Source organism: Haplochromis burtoni, unplaced genomic scaffold (genome assembly GCF_018398535.1).
Source record: "Haplochromis burtoni strain Fernald_Lab_line unplaced genomic scaffold, NCSU_Asbu1 Contig_26, whole genome shotgun sequence".
Classification (NCBI taxonomy): Eukaryota; Metazoa; Chordata; class Actinopteri; order Cichliformes; family Cichlidae; genus Haplochromis; species Haplochromis burtoni.
This window is the reverse complement of record NW_024582387.1, coordinates 2,095,892-2,113,743: the sequence shown is the minus strand read 5'-3', so window position 1 is coordinate 2,113,743 and position 17,852 is coordinate 2,095,892. Positions and strand designations below refer to the sequence as shown.

General features: G+C 40.4%; 1 protein-coding gene across 13 annotated transcripts in view; it reads right to left on the bottom strand.

Annotated features, from left to right (window-relative positions):
• eif4g3a (eukaryotic translation initiation factor 4 gamma, 3a) overlaps positions 1–17,852 on the bottom strand; it is a 77,651-nt gene that overhangs the window by 18,016 nt on the left and 41,783 nt on the right. For all 13 annotated transcript variants that reach the window (XM_005917875.2, XM_005917878.2, XM_005917881.2 and 10 more), the window contains 12 exons: positions 17,722–17,810; positions 15,256–15,544; positions 14,898–15,022; positions 12,379–12,498; positions 10,870–11,025; positions 10,490–10,687; positions 10,025–10,171; positions 9,680–9,916; positions 6,252–6,356; positions 3,990–4,128; positions 3,593–3,705; positions 1,098–1,188 (listed from right to left, as the gene is read on the bottom strand). In XM_005917875.2, the coding sequence (XP_005917937.1) occupies positions 1,098–1,188; positions 3,593–3,705; positions 3,990–4,128; positions 6,252–6,356; positions 9,680–9,916; positions 10,025–10,171; positions 10,490–10,687; positions 10,870–11,025; positions 12,379–12,498; positions 14,898–15,022; positions 15,256–15,544; positions 17,722–17,810 (1,809 nt within the window). The remainder of the gene's footprint in view (positions 1–1,097; positions 1,189–3,592; positions 3,706–3,989; positions 4,129–6,251; positions 6,357–9,679; positions 9,917–10,024; positions 10,172–10,489; positions 10,688–10,869; positions 11,026–12,378; positions 12,499–14,897; positions 15,023–15,255; positions 15,545–17,721; positions 17,811–17,852) is intronic.

Genomic DNA, 17,852 nt, shown 5'->3' with positions numbered 1-17,852 from the left:
GTAGGTCTGAAATCTCTAGATCCTTGCATAGTGCCTGTTCAACATCTAGCCAGGGCTCATCTAAGAAGGTATGTTTTGACCATTCTGTTGGCTAAGAAGTATTGGTGAAAATTAGGCAGATCATTTATGGTTATTTGAAAGACCTTTCCAGGTCAAACAGCAACACCTTCCCAATTTACCAGGGGGAAAAAGCAACACATTGGGAATCACAGCTACACAGTTTTTCCTGCATACAGGAATGTTTGGCACTCCCCAAAGAGGTTTTATACAAAGAGGATAATACTGTCACTAAATCTAAACTAAACTAAAACTAGGCATTGCTACAGATGGTTACTGAGACATCTGTGTGAAAGTGAACCGATCATGCTGATGCACACTGTCACCCACCAAAGGCCTTGAACTCACAAGCTGAACTTTTTTTAAATATAAATCTCAATTTATGGAGAGAAGTGTTTATGCCTGCAAAGCAATGCTGCTCCTAAGGTTGAATTATTTTGAACTAAAAGTGCTGCGAGTGCATTGCACTGGGGGAGTTTTTGCCCTGAGGACTTTGAGCGCTGTCAACGCCGAGCTTCACAGGATTTGTATAGAAAATTGATGCTTCCTGTGGAGACGGAGCCTAACAGCCACAGGTCAGAGCGTGGAGAGTGTGGAAGAAAGCACTCTTTGTTTTCAAAAATTTCACACAGTACCTGCTCTTCATGCATCCTGATGCTTTTACTGTGACACATCTGAGCCAGCTGCAGCTACAATCTCACCATCAGACCTGATTTTCGACATTTTTGGGGGGCCAGTCACAAGGCACTGAAGATGTATTTCTTATCATTTCTAATGTTATTCCATCGAGTCTCACTGACAGCCATTTATTGTATTTGAAAGATGTTTGTAAATTGCCAAAACTGACTTAGTGTCAATAAATCAGCAGCTGAAAGCTGAGCGATGCTCCAAACTTTGCCATTTTGGTGTTTTAGTACAACTAATGAGCCTCTGAGACTCGAGATGAAAAGACTGTTATGACGACCACAGTTTGTACAGTGTGCTTGGTTCTGTTTTTCCAAGTTTTGCTAATGATGTTATAGCTTGTTGTGGCATCTTACCTGAGTCGCTGGCTTTGGCTCCTCCGCTGCTGCCCTTCACCCACGTGACTTGAGCCCGTGGGCCGAGCTGGATCTTCTCATCCATCTGAGGCTGCGGGAACACAATAATTCAGAAAAAAAGCTTCACAATCTCTGCTTTTAAGCTGGAGAGGAGCAGTATTTTAAAAGGACAAGGAAGACTGACAGCTATAAGGCCAAAGGAAAAATGTAACGTGAGTGTCAAGTGAGTATCCAGTTAAATGGGGCTGTAAATGACGATAGCACCTAAAATGCTGCCTCTATACCAGACAGCTTCTGGGATATTTGGTTCTCTCTTATAGACTAACAGTTAAAACTGCCAGAGTGCTTCCAGCAGAGGGCGCTCCAAAAATGAACTAACTTCTTTTACCCAGCAATAGTTATAGTTCCATCAGGATGTCAGTATATGCATAACTGAGCATGTAGAGTTATGTAGATGGGAACAGAGGACATTGATGTACTCGGCCCAGTTATGATTATCCTTAAGAGTCATCTTGAGTCTGCGTAAACAGTTATCTTCTGTGTACAAAAAAAAAACACCAGCCAGCTGAAAAGGGGCTTTAACATGAAATGAAAAAACCAAGCACACGTTGAATGGAAAACAAACTTGTCACAACATGAAAACCATCCCACAATTTGTTTATATTACAATGCAGAATTTAGAAAGTTCAGCCAAGTCTGAGAAGCTGAGAGAACAAAGCAGCCGCACATTACCCACACACCATCAGACCCATTACACAACATGCTGCAACAAAACACTGTCGCCGTCTATGACAGGTTTCTAATTAGAGCTCATTTCTGATACCTCCACCATCACTGGTGCCTCCTGAATTGACGGATTCACTAACTCACGGGTTTTCAAACCTTTTCTAGCATGCCCTTTTTTTGAGGCCAAATTTTTTTAAACCCATACCCTGCAATTTTGTTTAAAAACTATTAAAAAGAATCCAAATTTAATTTTAGTGAGAAACAAAAAGTCTGTACAACAATCTCGTCTATCCTGCCCTCCAAAATTACATTATTTTATCTTAGTTTTCCCACGGTGCTCCAAACTCCTCAGTCTGAGAACAAGTGATTTTGCTAACTGTGAGGAGAAGAACTAATCAACATAATGATGATTTTTCTTTAAAAAACAAAACAAAAAACTGTTTAGACAGTCTGCTATTTTTAGATCTCACTCTGGAAGTTCTGACCACTTGTTCTGGGTGCTCAAACCTGTGCCGAGAGCAAACATCAATTCTGTTTCAAACTGACCCCAATTTCATGTGAGGGACAGTCATCACTGGTGCTGGCCGCTACACCTCCAGTTATGATTGAACAGTTTTCATTTGATGAGTTCAGGCCAAAGTCATGGTCTCAGGTGAGGAGTGAGACCTGGTGCATGTTCATTTTTAAGAAAAAAAGAAAAAAAAAAAAGAAACATTCATCGTGTTGTTCACTTTGAATTTGTCCCTCGGGGTGAGACTGTCAGCCAGGAGTTCTAATGTAACGTCCTGAGTGATCTGAGGGGGAGTATTCACAGGAAACAATATGAACTCGATTGTCATTGTATCGGCTAAAAGTGCAAAGAAAACGGATGGATTTTCATGCCCACATCAACAAAATCTTTGCTCACCGGCCAGAGGTGCCTTCCTGCAACACTGCCCACATGCCGAATATGTAAATTCAGTTGAAAGATCATTGTTTTGACATCACAGAGTTTACTAGTCACATAGTGAATTTTGCTGTGTGGGGGGTAAAAAAAAACAAACCCCACTATTTGTACGTAAAAACTCCAAGGACTCTATTTCAACGCCACTAGAAATACTTAAATAAATTAAAAATAAAAAAACCCAGCAATGGCGGGATGCTGGGATGCTGGTCAGGTGACAGACAGATTTTGGAGCATGTGGAAAACCAGGTGGATTGCTGGCTGTGCAGAGCAATAGCTGAATTGAACTGAACAGAGAGTCCAGAGTGCAGAGCACTAATCTGAGCAAATAAAAAGTGAAATTGAGAGCAGAGCAGCCAAATTGAACATGTTTCTGTTGTGAGAAATAGAAGAGCTTCAGACTGAGGCCGTGCAATGTGCACAGAGGAGGAGAAAAAGGCTGATCTGTTCACTTTAAGTGAGCAAAACTTATTTTAACTTTCCAATTAGTTTCTTCTTCTTCTACCATAATTAAATATACATATATATTTATGTTATTAGTTTTGTCATTGTACTTGTTAATAGAATAATAAAATATTTAAAAATCTTTTTGTGTCAGAGAGTTTGGAATTTGAGTATCCTGACAATCCTACAGGTTGAGATGTATCATGATGTTGCAGGCAGTTTCTCTGTAGGAGTTTCTCTTCCAGTAGAAAAAGGGCACTTACAGCATATTGAACATTTCTAAGATTTATTAAAGGTTTTTCTCGTCTTTCCAGCTGGTGGCGCTCTAACTAATGGCTGAAGCTCATCTCAGGCTACGACCAGCATGGGCAGCATGTCTCACCTTGGAGATCTTTGGGATCTTGTTGGGGTCGATGGTCCTGCTGTTCTTCGTCATAGGCACAGTGTTCCAGGTCTCTTCTCTCTGCCCACGCTGATCTCTTTGATCTCGTGGATCTAAGGGTCATGAAGCAGGAAAAATATAGTTCCGTGGGAATTCAGCGACAATTCTGAACATTTTTCATCATTTCAGACAGGCATTAAACACATGATGAAATATTATAGGTCATCTGACAGATGGGAGGGGGTAGGGGGGCTTCCTTTCTGCTGCTGGGCACAATAGCATCTCTGCGGGCTATAGGAACAGGAAGTCTGCCTGTATACTTGCAGGCTTCCTGAGTCACTGTAGCTGTGCCGATATGACTCTAAGCCTTAAAGAGGATTTAGACTGCAGGCCTGACCTGACCGCCTCTTGCTGTCCTTGGAGAGCAGCTGCTGGTGCACTTTTCTCTGCTCTTCCTGCTCTTCAATCTTAGCCTCTTTGTGGATCTGCTCAATTGTTTTCGGGCCCTGGTCAGCTCTCCTGGAAACCCAGTTGTGCTGGAAAAGAGAGAAAAAAACCCACCAGATTCATAAAATACACCGAACAGTGTCAGTCAGATATAAACCAACTGAAACAACAACCAGAGCAAATTACCGTATTTCCCTTGTTTTATCATGATACACAGATCAGATCACATATGAGAAGCTGTCAGTCACAAAAGAAAATCACTAATAATTTAATGAGTGACCACACCTGACAGAAGATGTGTTAACAAGGTTTTCAACTTGCGACAGCCCATCATTTGTTATTAATATCTATGTGTGCGTCTATGACGCTGAGGATGAAGGTTTTTGTTGTTAAACAAAGTACGTTCTCGCTCATTTCAATTTCAAATTTGACAGGAACGTAGCACAGCAGGGATTTGAATTTTTCCTCCTTTGCGTATGAGATGCTGACGCTGATTCAAACAACTTGTGTCAGGCTAGAGTTAAGGAGCAATCTCAGCTTAATCAATGCAGATGCATCTACAGGAAAAACACAATATCAACCTTAACAGCGACACTACAGATGAGGTTTGGTGTATGTATGAAGCTGAACTGACAATTCTGTCTCATTTTCATTAGGCTTTTAAACTCAGGCTACAACAGCTAAACACAAACACAAAAACCCATAAAAGCACCCGTCACTGAGATGCTGGTTCGGTCCAGAGACAGCAGCAAATAACAAGGGGAAAAATAAACCGCATCCCCAAGCTTTACAGGTGGATTTATTACTTGTGAACCTCTTCTTATTTTTACTATGAAGATGTTTTCCAATCAACAACTTCCAATTTCTAAACTAGACATGTTTATAGGTTTTTGACGTCTATGTAATTAAACATCTCAATCTAATCAGTTTATAAAATAAATAAAGCAGTCGATGCACGCAGCTTCTGTACAAGTGTTAAGGATATGTTTTTTTAAAACTGTGTTGCACCTTGTTAGCAAGTCAGTATCACTGGGAATGGTTTATACCCCACTTCCTGTTAACTGATTTGGTAACTGACACTCACATCAGAATCCACATAAATTTCTTCAGAGGTTATTGCAAACAGTGATAAAATAATAACTGGGCATAGTGGCATAGTAAGTGGTGCTATATCTACAAAATTGAATGGAATATACACAGTAGTATTTATGGTAGCGTCTAATGTTTTGGTGCACTGCAGTGAATAAACATCAATGCTTATTTAGAAGACAACAAACACCAGCAGCTTTTTACTAAAGCTTCTCTTCTAGATTTCCCACAGCTTAAGACAACCTAGATTTAAGACTTATTACAACTTTTTTTTTTTTGCCACATTCGGAATTAAATTTAAAACAAACTTAATAACAAGACTGAAGGAAAAACAAAAGCACATCAACTCCTCAGGGTTAGAGATGAAACTTGTTAGCTTTTTCGATATATTTGAGGTATTTTGTTAAAGAATTTTGTAGTAAAATTTCCCCATCTTGATTTTGCTGTTAGCCAACAATACATTTATTCTGAGCTAACTGGCCACTGTATTTTAAGACTGAGATTTTAAATTGAAATAATACTTTACCAAATGCAAATGCAGACAGAATGGACATTAGCTGGATTTGAATCTGACAGTTCCAAACTCTATATGATATTTGATTGTGCAAATGTGTGAATAGCTTGTGTAATCTGATGCATTTATTGCCACTGAACATGTGACATGTGCACTGCATCTTAGACTCTCTATCCAGACTGCTTGCTCACCTGTAGTGGGAACATATTTGAAGCTGACTATTTTCCGCTGTGTGCAACATGTGAGTAAAATATCCTGACCGGATTTTTCTAAAGTTTTCATCAGTTCATTCGTAAAAACAGTATACAGCTAAAACGTGATCAGCACATACAAGCTTAAACAAGGTCAGGTATTTAAATACTCCAGGGTCATGTTTTGAGGTTTGTTACTGTTTACTGTGTATTTTACCAGAAGGTGTAAAGATTCAATGGTGGAGTAGATATCATTTGAGCAATACTAGATCAAAACACTGATATCCCGCATGTTTCAGAGAAACATGCAGGAAAAATCAATGAAATAAACCTCCGTGGGGGGAAATGCATTATTAGTTCATCTAAACATGGGCTGGGTTCTCCACTGAAAACAATTATCAGAAATGCACACACTCACCAATCTCAGGTCTATAACGTCCTGTAGCATGAACCGTATCCGAGATGAAGTCTTCCTCTCCTTGACGATTTTCTCCATCTGATTGAAATATTGATCCATCCGGGGCTGATGAAAGAGACAGACAAGGTTCATTTGAGATACGAAGGTTAAATTTTCAATTTCTTTAATGGACAGCAGGTCTGAGTGACTCACATTATTTCATTTTACTGACTGATTGTTCAGTTTATTACGTGGAGCGGGACCTGCCTGACCAACCAACATTAAATGGGAACATTTTGGGACGCAGCAGAACAAAAACTCTAATAACCCAAGATGAATGGACTCAATTCGACGTAATAGCTCGCCATTGAACAGAAATGTTCTGGAAATAATGAGATTAAACAAGATAAAACTCATCTAAAAAAGGGAACAATGGCTGATTTATGATCAAATTCTTTAGGATTTTATGGCTCTCAACATATTCCAGAAGCAAACAAAGCAGATTTAAGTGGTTATGCTGAGTTCATAAGATTTTTGTAAGGGTGCAGTCTTTGTGCCAATTGGTTAGCTCTTTGGTAACTTTTTGGGGAATTTCTGCTTCTATCTACAGTAATAGCCCAGTAGTGCAGAGCTGATAGGAAAGAGGGGAGGAAGAGCAAAGGAGCAGCAAAGGGCGACAGGTTGGACTCAAACCCGGGCTGCTGCATTTAAGCTTTATGGCATATGCTGACTGCTCAACCAATAGGCTGAAGTGGCACTGTGGGGCTGGTTATTGACAGCAGGAGGAAAACACTACATGTTAAAAAAAGACAAACAAAGACCCAAATATCACAACTGTGGCCTCTGCTGTCATCATTAGGTTTGTCTAACTAAGCCAATGTTCACATTTACTGAACTTTTGCTACAAATCAACTGAAACCATGTCAAAGAAAACCAAGCAGCAACTTCTGGAGCTGAAACATGAAGCCAAGGCTAAAGTGCCAAAAACAAAAATTCCTCTGTGTTGTTCACTGCTGACAACCCATGTTAAAATGCCCTACTTCATAGTACTAAAAACATGTTAACAACCTAGCATAAATTGGTTGAGGCCTCTATAAAGACTTTCCTCCCTATATAACAACTTTACAGATGTTGATGTTTTAAATTAGGGATGTTAAACTCGTTTTACATTGTGGGCCACATACAGCCCAGCTTGAGCTTATGTGTGCCAGACCAGTGAAACTCCCCTTTCTGTTAGTGTAAAGTTTAATTACACATTTAATCCTTGACATATCGCAACATAAGAAAAACAAGTGTGATTTCGACAGTACATCTCAGGTTTTCTTTGTGATAAAGAAATGCTGCTGCAGTAGTAAATGAAAGTCTTTATGCTTAAATATGGAAATATGGAAAATTAGAGAAAAACTTCCGGTAAGTCATTGCAGAGACTGTTCTGTAATTACAAAACAGGAACTTTTTGTTAATTCAAAGAAATGGGCAAAATGGCAAAACCAAAAAATAATCATGCAATCATTCTATTTTGATGGAATCAGGCGGAAGTTTAAGACTCATTGTTTGGGCTTCAGTTTTGTTGAGCAAAATCTTCTAATTTTAAAATCACAGCTCAGCTTTCATTAAGCTGAAACACAAGCTGTCTGTGCTCGAATGTTCCACCAGCTTCCTTGATTACCTCTTCAGGCTTTGTGAACATATCAGAACAGGCATATTTCAAATACGCTTAACCTAATAATAGTTTTGCAATGGCACAGGCATCCAGCCACAGCTTCACCAGCTCCAGCATCTGTTGTTGTAATTTCAGTTAAACATAGCGAGGTTTAAATGATTTAATACACTGCAAACACCAGTTTTATTTGTCTATTTGTGACTCATAAAAACACACAACCACCTCCCCTGCAGTGGTCAATCTTTTTGGTTAAAGAGTAGGTATGATGTCAGTCTGTTGAGATTTTCCTTGGTTGACTACAGTCCTAGATGTTTTCCCTGCTGGTCAGAGGACTTGTCTTTTGTAGGGTGACTGGTACATGACAAGGATCAAACCACACATCACAGTGCAGCAGAGAGCAGTATGGCCTTTAGGTCAGTTATGTCTCTCCAAGCATCTAAGGACTCTTTCTGTGACCAGCTGAGAGTCACTGATATCTACAGGAGAGCCAGTCAGACAGAACAAAGCAGAGCATCGACTGCAGAGACACTGTGGGGATATCCCCGTTTCCTCATAACCTATATAAAGAGCTTCTCTGTTGCCTCTGGAACTGAATGTAGCCAAACCGTTGAAGGATCAAATCCCAACAGAACTTCTTTTTTCTTTTTTTGTGCTGCTGTAAACCAGAATCACCTCATCTCACCTCATCAGATTCACTTAACTGCTGCACAGCCAACGCTTACCTTGGTGGATATTAGCACAGGCATAATGATGTCAAAGTGCCATGCCTGTGTCATAAATATAAATTGATTCACCTTTGACTCTATCCATCCAAATATTGTCTGAACTCGTTCACTTTCATTTCCGAGTCTGGCTTTAAGTTTTTAACACAGCCTCAGATAAAAGGTTTGTTCAAGGTCTCGCTGCAATGTCAAATCACCTCTGAATATGTAATGAATAACACTGTGCGTGTAGCACATTACACCAACAGCCTTCAGGTTTGTGCTAGTATGTACGAATCAGTGTAAATGTAACATTACTGTAAGTGTCAATCACATCTACCTTCACCGATTCTCTTTCTTGCCCTGACTCTGATACAACACGCAGCATAAATTCTGTACCAATTATCAGCAGAGGCTTATCTGATCTTGGCATAAATACTGGAAAACAGGAGACAGCTAACTGATTACGTCTATAAGTTAAATGTGTATACCAGCATCTCTAAGCTAACTATGAATAAACTTGTATAAGACCAAAATAAAATGCCTTGGGTTCAATGCTTGTCTCCAGGAACCCCCCCCAAAAAAAAACCCAAACCAAAAACGGTCTAGTCCAGGGGTAGGGAGCTCCAGGCCTCGAGAGATGGTGTCCTGCAGGTTTTAGATGTGTCCTTGATCCAACACAGCTGATTTAAATGGCTAAATTAGCTCCTCAACATGTCTTGACTAAAACCTGCAGGACACTGGCTCTCGGGGACTAACGTTCCCTACCCCTGGTGTAGTCTATATGACCATAAAACCACATTTTTGCACCTTGGATGTAAATTTCTCTGCAAAACTTACACAGACAAGGTCAGACATTGTCAATTTGCAGATTCTGAGGTGTTTTATGCTAATTGTTTATCAATATTTGAGTGCAATTCCTCCTGGTTTCAAATCTTAGCTTTTCATTTGAAGTCTCAGCAGGTAACTAAATACTTCCCCAAACACTGAAGACACTTAAACTTCACTAATAAACATAATAGTTAAACTATTAACTAAAACTATATATTAACAACCTAATAAAAGAACCTTCTCCGCCAGCTCACCTTTGCCTTTTCAAAGTCAAGGTCCTTGCCAATGGTGGTGAGTAGCCTGCACAGGCACTCCAAGGACTCCTCATCGTGGTTCTTGAGCAGCTTGACCACACAGTCATGCATAATGGCCTCTGTCAACATCTTGAGCTTGAAAAGCTCGCCGATGAACTTGATGTTGCCGATTGAACGCCGCCGGGCCTTGTCCTTTGCTTCCTCAAGCTCCTCCTGAAGCCGCTCACGCTCAGTCACCTAAAGAAAACAAGGAAACATCAAAGTTTAAAAATCTTATCTTGCCAGGAATGGAATATAGTCCAAATAAAATCCAAAGTAATACTTCTGAAGTCACAGATGACATACCGATGCAGCAGAGTCCAGCTCTTTCTGTTTCCTCTCAAACACCACATCGTCCACCTTGTCTTTCTCAAACTCCTTCTGGCAGCGATTTAGCAGCAGCTTGCGAAAGTTCACTGTGGTGTTGGGTTTGTCTGTCATCTGCACTCTGAGCTGTACGTGAACAAAGTTTGTAGTAAAGAGAAATTAGAGAAAAGACAACATCCCTAAGAATCTTTTAAGACTCAAGTCAGACCAAAACAACTGAAGTAGTTTTCATGTTATACTAAAGAAAAAAAAATTATACAAAAGCACACCCTTTTAGATGTAAAAAGTCATTTTAAACCCATTTTTATTTATATGCAATATTTACAATACTAACAATATAATAGCATAGTATAATAGTAACTTAGAATGAATATACCTACGGTATAATTTAAAGCATAACACAACCACAGCTCTGCGTCTTAATCGAGACAGTGATTGGCTTACCGTGGCGAGGCAGCGGCACATGTTTCCATAAGCCACGGAGAAGCTGGGCTCATCGATGGCCTTCTCGAAGACCAGGTCGATGACGCCTTTGAGTCTCTCCTCTGTGTCGATGGTCAGGTCTGTTACCTGCTTCATCAACTGGTTGAACTTCTGAGGCGTCAGCTTGTTCAAGATGCTCCGTACTTTCCTGAAGAGCTCCTGTAGGGAAGCCATCACGCAATCATAAATAGAACTTAATAACTCAGCTTATCAATCAGACACTGTATATTGAGTGAGTTCATTTAGTGGTAGGTTTAATTATTTAGGCGGCTAATTTTTGCTGTATTCTTTTATGTTATTTTGTGTGTTTTGCTGTCTGTGTATGGTATATTTGGCCCTGCCTGTGTTTTCTGAATCTCTGGATCCTCTGCGAGGCTCTCTCTCTTCAAGCCAGGCTTCCAGGCATTCTCTGCTTTTTTTAGCTGAACATCATCATTCACCACCACGTTCATGATGATCTTCCTGGGTGGAGGCCGTCGTTGCCCAATGCTCATTATCTGTGAATATAATGAAAGAAATCAAGAGAGAGTTAACATTGCTAATGACATGACTTAATTACATAAAAAATAATAAAAATAATAGGAAATAGGAAAAACAATAGGACACAAACAACACGACTACCAGGAGGCACTCATTGAAGTATAAATTATTCCAGCTCTGTTTAAATAGACTGCAGTGTGTCGGTGGCTACAAACCACCCAAGTATTTTCCGTGACTCTCTTTTGCATTTTTTTATTCATTTGATTGTGATTGACTTGCCAGTGGAAGTTCCTCCCATTGTTATTTTGAAAGTTCAAATGCACCTGACCAGCTAGCCCTACCACTTCCTGAATCGTGTTTTCCGTGCTGGCTAGCTTCTTGGCCAGGTTGCTATTGTGGCGATCCTCAGCTGCTTTTCCAGAGAGGATCTTATCCTGCAATCGGATGGACTCAAACACAACTAGTGACAGTTAATAGAGGACCCACAGCAGGTGGAGAGCTGGTTCCTGCCAATTATATCTCAAGATAGTGAAGTTGGAGTGTATCGAGGAATGGGAGACTCATGGGAGAGGCATCTGATTATAATGCATACTGCACTGAATCCCCACAGTAGCGGCTGAGGTTTTGTTTGCATATATACTTGTGCGTTGGCATGTTAAGCTTATATTCTGCCATTGTCATGTATTAACGTGCTAAATCAAATTACAGTCCATTACACTTTGTTTAAGAGATATTACCATTGTACTAATCAATAAATAGATATATCAATAAATCAATAAATAACACTGATTGAACACCGTACTATGATTACTAAATTTAATTACCGTACTATAATTTAAGAATGATTAATTTATCACAAAGTAATGGAGAAATAAAATATTTGCAACTAAGAAAATAAAAAACATTGTCAAATATATTATATAGATTCTAAAATATTGTATTCTTTTAACTTCTCAACATCCAGCTAACTGACAAACCACTCAGTTAGGTTACATTTTAGCCACATGCTCAACATCCATAGTTTACTTGAAGATGTTAACCTTTCATATCAAGTCTCATATATTGATCTTGTAGCTATAGGGTTTCCGTTTTAAGATTTCCATTGTGGATACAAAACCCTGCCCTTAAGCAAATCTCTCATGGTGCAGTGAACGTTAACACAGAATGCAGACAAACGTGGGTGCAACCCAAACCTGTAAGAAACACTGTATTAACCCTATGGATTGTTAATAGGGGCACACTTGATTAGCTTAATTCAGTCTTGACAAGTGTACAACTAACTGTGTTACACTGTACACTGGAGTAGAAGCAGTGTGAGTGGGATTTTATGAATGACTGTGGCAGCTTGTGCGAGTACATGTGTGACTCACCGCAGAGCTTCGTCCTCCAGACATCTGTCTCCCAAAATCTGCGAAAGCAGGTGTGAAATCGGGTCCTCTGGAAATCACCCTGGAATCCACCGCTCGAGACGGCAGCTTGTTTTGGTTCATCTGCATGAAACATAACATACAGAATATGTCATCAAACGCACACATAGACACACATAAACACACAAGGTAACCCTAACAGCAGGGGGAGCAGTGATACCCTGGTAATCTGGTAATATTGGCAACAGGGCAAGATGAGCCTAATAAGCGTGTGTGAGTGTGTTTGTGTGTGTGGAAGGATGAATTTCTAACCCGGTAGTCACTTTAAAAGGTGGCCTCCAATAAATGACAGTCATACTACATTATCAGTCTATTGTTTATATGTTCTTCTAGCACCGGTAATAAATTATGCTCGGCTTGTTCTGCGGGCCGTACCGTAAGAAAAGTCAGAACCAGATGTGGAAGGGGAGGACAGAAGAAAGGAACGCAGGAGAGAGCGAGATAGTTGTGGGGGAGGAGAGAAGAACAAATCCAGCTCTTTGTCTTTCAGCTGTCCTTGACTTCCTCTTGACTCTTTTCCAGTGAGATTTCACTTTCTCCCACAGAGAAAATGAGACTTTGGGATTGTACCAATCAACTGTTCGCCGGCCTGGTTGTTCTTTTTTGAGAGATGGGGGAGGGGCATGTGCTCTTGACACTGCCAAGTGTGACATAATAGCAATGTGATTTTAATCAAAACAGCATTTCTGCAGGCCATATGCTCCACCCATACATATGTGTGGATCGGAGCAACAAACTAAAACAACGTCTATTGTCGCCTGTTGACATGTGGTTGAAAAAATCCTTTTCATCCATTTCACAAAAAAAGGTTGATTTGAAACTAATGCTACAATTAATGATTGTTTTCAGCACCATTATTTTTTAATCTTTTAAAAACAATGGCATTATGAATAATGCCCAGAGCCTGCTGTGATTTCTGTGTTTTAAGTCTGTTCTTTTTTCCTCGACCAACAGTCTAAAACCCAAATGACAATAAATGCACAACGCTTTGAACTTCACGTTTGAGAAGCTGAAACCACAAGTATTTTTCAGATCAATGAGATAGAGTTTACTGTTTGGAATTAGTCTACATCATGGAGAACATTTGTTAATACCTTCAGATCAGGGGTCAGCAGCACACCTCTTCCAGCCCCTGCCGTGAGTGCAACTGTGCTTATTTTCAAATACATGCTGCTGGAGACCATCAAGACTCGTCATTCACTGGTGTAAGCTATTTAAACTCCATCCATCCATCCATCCATTCGCTTCCGCTTGTCCTTTACAGGGTCGCGGGGGGCGCTGGAGCCTATCCCAGCTGTCATAGGGCGAAAGGCGGGGTACACCCTGGACAGGTCGCCAGTCTGTCGCAGGGCTAACACATAGGGACAGACAACCATTCACACTCACATTCACACCTAGTGACAATTTAGATTAATCAATTAACCTATCCCCACAAGCTGCATGTCTTTGGACGGTGGGAGGAAGCCGGAGTACCCGGAGAGAACCCACGCAAACTCCAGTCTTTTGGATTTTTGCTGCAGTCCTTTGGTGACTTTGAAGGGAGCAGAACCACATCATATTGCATTTATTTCCTTCGTACGGTTTATGTGAGTTGCAGATCACCCGAAAGTCCATCGATAGCGAAAGGGACAGCTCTTGCTTCAAGCACTGCCAAAGCGAGAGCTAAATTTAATACACCTCAGGACCACCATGGGCCTCCAGCTACCACACTACAGCCTGCTTTAGGAGGAGAGAAGACCATCCACTCATTTTCTTAGCTCCTCGTCCAAGCAGGGGGATATGACCTGGATAAGTTACCTGTCCATCACAGCGTTAACACAGACAACCACATGCTAACATACGCACTTAATGCGAGTTTAGAAACACCAATCGACCAAGTATATTTCTGGACTGTGTGGGAAGAAAAACCAACACAGGGACTTCATGCAGGCACAAATGCCACACAGCAATGCCCCAACCAACAAGGAGGGTCAAATCAAGAGCCTTCTTACTGTGAAGTGACAATACTAATAATTGCACCATCAAAGTCCTCCAACTAAAACGAGACAATGCTTTTGTTTTGTTTGCTTCTTACTGTTCTGAGGCCTGAAGGCTCGCTGAGCACCTTTATAACGCACACATCAATATCCCCTCCTCAGACAAAGATGCCCAAAACCTATTATTTTTTTTGTCACTAAATGATTTAAGTGATAAGAGAGTGGTGATAGATATGGGATTTTAGCTAAATGTCAGCTGAAGTCTGGTAACAAGAAGTCTGGCTCTGGGAATAAATAACAATAATGGAAAAAATAAAGGAGGGGTTTAGCCCAAGATAACAGAGATGGGCCTGTCAAGGCCACATATCTGCAAAAATAAAAAATAAAAACCTGACAACATTTTCAGCAATCTATTTATCTACACAGATGTCAGGCTGTTTAAAGCTTTATGAATTCTGCAAGACTGCTGGGCTATCTGTAGCTTACCTTGTCTAGCACCACATCGCTGATTGGTGGGAGCCCTTCAGGCTTCTGTATGCAGGCAGGCATGAACTGGAAGCCCAACAGAAACTCTCTGTTATACTGACGTTTCCCACTGGGTTCAGTCAGGTCTGGACAGCCAAGCAGGATTGAAGAGGAAAGTAAAGGGGGAAAAAAAGGATAAACAGATATGAGAAACAGACAGAAGTGCTGAGCTTTTCATTTAGAGGCAGCTCTAAATATAGAAATATAAAGACAAATATTTTTATTTGTAAATGCAGAACTCCATCCTTCGCTCCCTGGATTTCAGTTTTGCCTTTGGTCATTTGAAAACACTGTTCACACAGACTGAGGTCCTTCTCACCTTCCATGTCTGGAGGAGCTCCGGTGGAGTTCTCCTTGTCTCCAGGGGTGGCTCCGCTGTCGCTGCTCTCCGTCTCCGAGGTGTGGCCTGCTCCGTTCCTGATTGGCTCCAACTCTGCTTCACCATTTTCCTCTGGAGCAGTGGGCTTTCCATCAGCTTCTGGACTGCTACCAGAAGCAGGAGCAGGGGTAGAGGTGAAGGCTGATGGTAGTGGTGCTGGGCTGCTGCTCAGAGGAGCTGACTGCACAGCCTGGTCTCCAGCAGGCTGATCTACTGGCTTAGACTCATCCTATGAGGAGGCAAGATTCCATTAAGGTCCGAGCGTGTTCAAATTAGGGTTAGGGTTACATTTAAACATATATTTTTAAGGTGTAATTATAACGTACTTGCAGGGCACACTTGTACATGAAAGCTTAGCTTTGAAATGGGTATTCACTGATTAAATTAAGGTCTACTTGTTTATTTTCAGGATAGACCAGTATATTAAATCTGTTGAGAGAAGCCGCTGTTCTGCAGCTCTCTCAGAAATTATTTTACAGGTTTTAACTGCCCCCACCCCCCCAAAAAAATACATATTTACTGTAAAATAAACATCTGGAAGTCCCTTACATATTACACACTAAAATGATAGTTCATGTAAAGGGAAATAAATGATACCAGCAGGATGTCTTTGAACTCTGTCACCATTTGTTTCAGTCTGTTAAAAGCAGCATGTTGTGCTTCAGTTTTTACATTTTCTTTTTTTATGAACCCTTTACTCTGTCCCCACAGTCATTTAACTAGAATTTGAATAGCCCAGTGCTTTTAGCAGTCGTCATCGTGGAGACTCAAACGCCATCTATGCACATAAACAGCACAACAGGAAACACTGAACTTCCTCTGAGTAATACAGCAGAACAATTAAAATACAAATACAGTCTACCATCAACTCAACTATAATACTTGTATTATAATATAAATTCCCATCGGTTATTATATAAGGATGTAACCTTTTTACTTTTGGCTGATGTATGGGAAAAGCTTGTTTAGTAAACAACCCGCTGTATTCTTCACCTTTCTTTTGGCTAGTTATGCAGTCTTAGGGAATAACAGCACATTTCACCCAGACAATATATCTCATTTCACTAGTGTGATTGCTGCATGCAGAACCCAAACAACATTAAGCGGTTCAGCTGAACTTGGCCAAGGTATCCATGCAGTGTGACTGCTATTCATGAGAATGGAACTCATATGCTTTAACAGCTACCTTCATCAAAGTTTACAAATCTAGAAGAAGGTGTGTCACCAATTCTAAAAATTGCCTAAAATCAACCTCACCGTGCTCTTAAAAAACCTTGGCCATGAAAGAAAAGGAGCAAGGGTGCCAGACAAAAGTTTAGATGTAGAAACAAACTGAAGCGTACTCAGACAGCTTAGTGCAGTGTGAGCACAGCCCAGCAGGTGGCAGGGGAAGGGAAAACAACAATGCTAGGACATGGTACAAGACAGCTACACACAGGGTATAACCTTCATCAGAGACCTAAAAAAAATTCAAATCAAACAATGCCAAAGGTGTGGAGATATTTTCTGAAACACCACTCTGAAACACCACAAAATTTTTAGTCAGTGTAAAGGGTTTCCTCTTTTTTTTCCTCTTTTCCTCTTTGTGTTTAAGATAAGATAAGATAATCTTTATTAGTCCCACATGTGGGAAATTTGTTTGTCTCCTAGTGTGCTTTGTGTATACGATACTAATGTATCTGTTACTAAACCTTCTATTTTTACATATAAACTTCTGGCTTCCAGCACTGAGATGAGCTGAGAACAGAAACACATAATGAACTTTTTTAGGCTTATTTATTATCTACACTCCTAAGGTTTTATGTTTAAAACCTCTCTGTGTGACTTTTTGTTTTTTTTGCATAAAACGGCTCAAAACCTGTTCAGCATAGACTAAAAATAAGCTATTTAAAGCCCTTTATTTGTTGGCCAGTATTTGGCGGTGTTAGAACTCCGCCACAGCAACAAGCCTGTGCAAAACCATAAAAGAAAGGAAACGAGAGTGGAACGGAGATGGTTTTACATGCAGTGGACTGGCTGAGCAGTGGAGATGATGGATAACTCCTTGCTGACGATAACAACACCCCAAAGTCATTTATGTCTGCTTCCCTAACCACACATGTGGAAACATTTTCCACTTGAACTATTGCCCAAATTGTGCCTTTCCTCCTCTCTCCCTCTCACATTCCTGTAACACTTTGCAGGACTACTCCAAAATGAATTAAGACAAAATAAAAACTATTTCGGAGAAAAAAAAAATATCACAGTATCTCAAAAAATTATCGATTGTTTATTTGTCCACAGACTATAAGCCACTTCTCTCCAGAGGCTAATAAAAAAGAATCTACAATTTGATGTCAAGCTCAATACCTAGGTTTTCTTTCCTCTCTTCATCCTGAATTATGAGTTAAGAGGCCAACTTCTTACCTCATCCACATTTTGAGGTGCATCTCCAGTAGAGGTCCCTTCATTTGGTTTTCTCCAGGTCTTTGGTATTGCAGAAGCAGTCTGATTAACTACAGGGAAACAGAAACGCAGGAACTTAAGATCACTTGCAG